Source organism: Muscardinus avellanarius (assembly GCF_963383645.1).
Source record: "Muscardinus avellanarius genome assembly, chromosome: 6".
Classification (NCBI taxonomy): domain Eukaryota; kingdom Metazoa; phylum Chordata; class Mammalia; order Rodentia; family Gliridae; genus Muscardinus; species Muscardinus avellanarius.
In genome coordinates, this window is record NC_137791.1 from 29,244,283 (window position 1) to 29,247,623 (window position 3,341).

The 3,341-nt window shown below is 33.1% G+C and overlaps 1 protein-coding gene across 2 annotated transcripts in view; it reads left to right on the forward strand.

Moving 5' to 3' along the window:
* Positions 1-838, forward strand: part of GRIA2 (glutamate ionotropic receptor AMPA type subunit 2) — a gene marked incomplete at both ends in the record, with an annotated part of 162,434 nt that extends 161,596 nt beyond the window's left edge. For both annotated transcript variants that reach the window (XM_080697100.1, XM_080697099.1), the window contains 2 exons: positions 40-174; positions 674-838. In XM_080697100.1, coding sequence (XP_080553226.1) covers positions 40-174; positions 674-838 — 300 coding nt within the window. The remainder of the gene's footprint in view (positions 1-39; positions 175-673) is intronic.
* Between the last annotated feature and the right edge of the window lie 2,503 nt (positions 839-3,341).

Below are 3,341 nucleotides of genomic sequence, written 5' to 3' on the forward strand. Positions count from 1 at the left end.
TTTCTTGCCTAATAACCTCTTCTTATATACACCCTTTAGGAAAAGACCAGTGCCCTCAGTCTGAGCAACGTTGCCGGAGTATTCTACATCCTTGTCGGGGGCCTTGGTCTGGCCATGCTGGTGGCTTTGATTGAGTTCTGTTACAAGTCAAGGGCCGAGGCGAAACGAATGAAGGTGGCAAAGAATGCACAGAATATTAACCCATCTTCCTCGCAGAATTCACAGAATTTTGCAACTTATAAGGAAGGTTACAACGTATATGGCATCGAGAGTGTTAAAATTTAGGGGGTAGGAACGAGGCTCTAATACAAACTTCTAAGTGCACGTTTTAGCTTTCTTGTTGTGTCCTAAGCTCTTTTGAGTGAGGAAGATGGCCAGTGGATCATCCTGTATGTATTGTTGATGTTCTCCATGTTCCCGATCAGTGACTAACCTGCAGCTCAACTGTCTAATTTCCTCTTTAATGGCACAGTGGCTTGGGTGAATGTGGACAGATTCCTGCCGTAATTGTGCTTTATTATTTGTAGTTCAGCTTTGCACTGTTTGCTTTCATTTGCTAGAAGCTTTCAGACAGAAGTAAACTTTTCAGAAACAACACCACCTTTCCTCTGGATGCGTTTGAAAACTGTAACACATGATTTCTTTTCTTTCTTTCCTTCCTCTCTCATTTAAGATGACCTTGAGCGATGCCATGAGAAGCAAGGCAAGGCTGTCAATTACAGGAAGTACTGGAGAAAACGGACGTGTTGTGACTCCAGAATTTCCAAAAGCAGTGCATGCTGTCCCTTACGTGAGTCCTGGCATGGGAATGAATGTCAGTGTGACTGATCTCTCGTGATTGATAAGAACCTTTTGAGTGCCTTACACAATGGTTTTCTTGTGTGTTTATTGTCAAAGTGGTAAGAGGCATCCCATATCTTGAAGACTTTTCTTTCAGCCAAGAATTATTACATACGCGGAGTTCACCTGGAATTGTAAGGAATGATTAATTAAAAAACACAGCATCCTTTTCTACTCGAATTACAGACGAAGCGTGGTGGACATGCACAGCTAACATGGAAGTACTATAACTTAACTGAAGTTTCTGTACAGACAACAAACCCGTTTCTGCAGCCACTATTGTTAGTCTCTTGATTCATAATGACTTAAGCACACTTGACATCCACCGCATCAAGATGTGACATGTTTTATAAAAAAAAAAGAAAAAAAACATTTAAAATAAAAAATATTTTTAGGTATTTTCACAAACTGGCTTTTAAATAAATTTGCTTCCATATTGGTTGGAAAAGACAAAAACAAACTGAGTGGGAAGTGATTGAAAGATAGGCTTTAGGTATCAGTTCCTTATTTTTCAAAGCCAAATATGTAAATGCTAAGGGAAGGAAACAAAGCGAAGATTCCAATCTTGTAATTTAATATTGTTATTAAAACTTTAATGTATCCTATTCTTTAACATTTGGTGTTAATATAAAATTACTTGGCAATGCTTGACATTTGAAATAAACATTTTTCTATTGTTTTATTTGCAAGTGGTCCAATTAATTTTGCTTAGCTACAGTTTGGTCATAAATGAAATGAGTTTAAAGATATTACTAAGTTGTTAGGTTCCTAGAGACAATTCCCCACTATAAAAAAGGCCAGTTTAATTTTTTCAAGTATCAACTTGCCCCCAAATAATATCTGAATATGTTTTGATATGTCTGACTCTATATAATGAAATATTTCTTAATGCAAAGCATTTCATCTTTATTGATAAATGCTAATAGATTTAAAAAGCTAATATTAAGACATAAAAATCAGAATTTGTGAGGTTCCATTTTTAGTGTTTGAGCTTACAGAAGAGCTGTATTAGTTGTAAATGAAGTCAGAAATGCCTTGAAAGTAGCTTTTAAGGTAGTCACCCACTGACAAAATCCAGTAAGCTAAATATAAATTTTTAGTTTTAAATGATGAGAGCTGTCATAAACTTTATCCATGTTGAATATTTTAAATACTTTGTAGTTACCTGCAATATAGTTTCTTCCCATTCCCATCAATAAAAACAGCCCTAACATATTATTTTTATATTTATTCCTCAGGTGGTATGGCTATTTTAATATGCCCTGTGTGGATAAAATGTCATATTGCTATAACTTTTGAGTTCTATTTCTCTAGCTAATAAATTTATTATTAGCTTCTATTACTATTAGCTTCTATTACTATTCTATTATTATTAGCTTCTATTACTATTTAGCTTCTATTACTATTCTAATTTACTATTAGCTTCTATTTCTCTAGCTAATAAATTTAAATAATCTGTCTTTACCTTAATAAAATACTTTCTATCCCCATTAAATTCCTCCCAAATAAATTAATTTAGGGTTGTAAACAGTTATTTATATCCAATAGTTACTTTGGATATTTAAATTCTTGCTATTTCTGCAAGTAAAACCTGTGTGGCACTTGGTATTTTTACTAAGAGCTTTTAGAACATTCTTATTTGTTGTATTTCAGTGAAGGGCAGTAAATATGTAGGATTTAATAGTAGCCACTGCATTAAAGATGGTGGCTTGTGGCATCATGATATTCTCCACTAAATTTTACTGTCCCTGATCTCAAATTCCAAAACAATAATCATAATGTTAGAGCATTTCTCCTCATCAGGTATGTTGGAGGTGCATTGTAAGTTTTCATAATAAATGCTAGAATGACCAAATTGCAGACTAATTGTTTCCATATTGTACTTAAAATGAGTTTTAAAAGTGAAAAGAGATGACGATCTACAAACAATACTATTTATTGTACCTCTGGCCCTATTCTTCCAAAAATTGAGCTTATCAATTTTTCTCTGTCAAGCTTGAAATAATGTAAATAATTGAAATAATGTAAAGTTATATTTTCATGTTTTTATAGATACAACATGACAAGACTACATAATGTAAGAGTATTTCAACTATGGATAATATTGATTGGATAATGCACATCACAGTTACAAGCAGTAATCATAGTTTAATATCCATGTAACGGTGCATCAATATATTGCTATATAAATATGTCTGTGTGCATATAAGTGAAAAGTGATCAAACAAGAGTGATGACAACTGTCAAAAGGTTTTTTATTAATTTTATATAAAAACTGTTATGGAAAGACCAAAATGTTTATGAACTATTCTTATGTAAATTTACAACTGTCCTTTACTGTACGTTTTGTTTACAGTATAGTACCTTATTTTCTGCTGTGTTAAGTGGGTGTCAAGCTCCAAGGAGACATACACTTTCTACAACTTCTATTGAAGATATTGGGATTTCCAATTTTTCATGTGTACTATGTCAGAAAATGCTTTTGATTTTATTTTTAAATC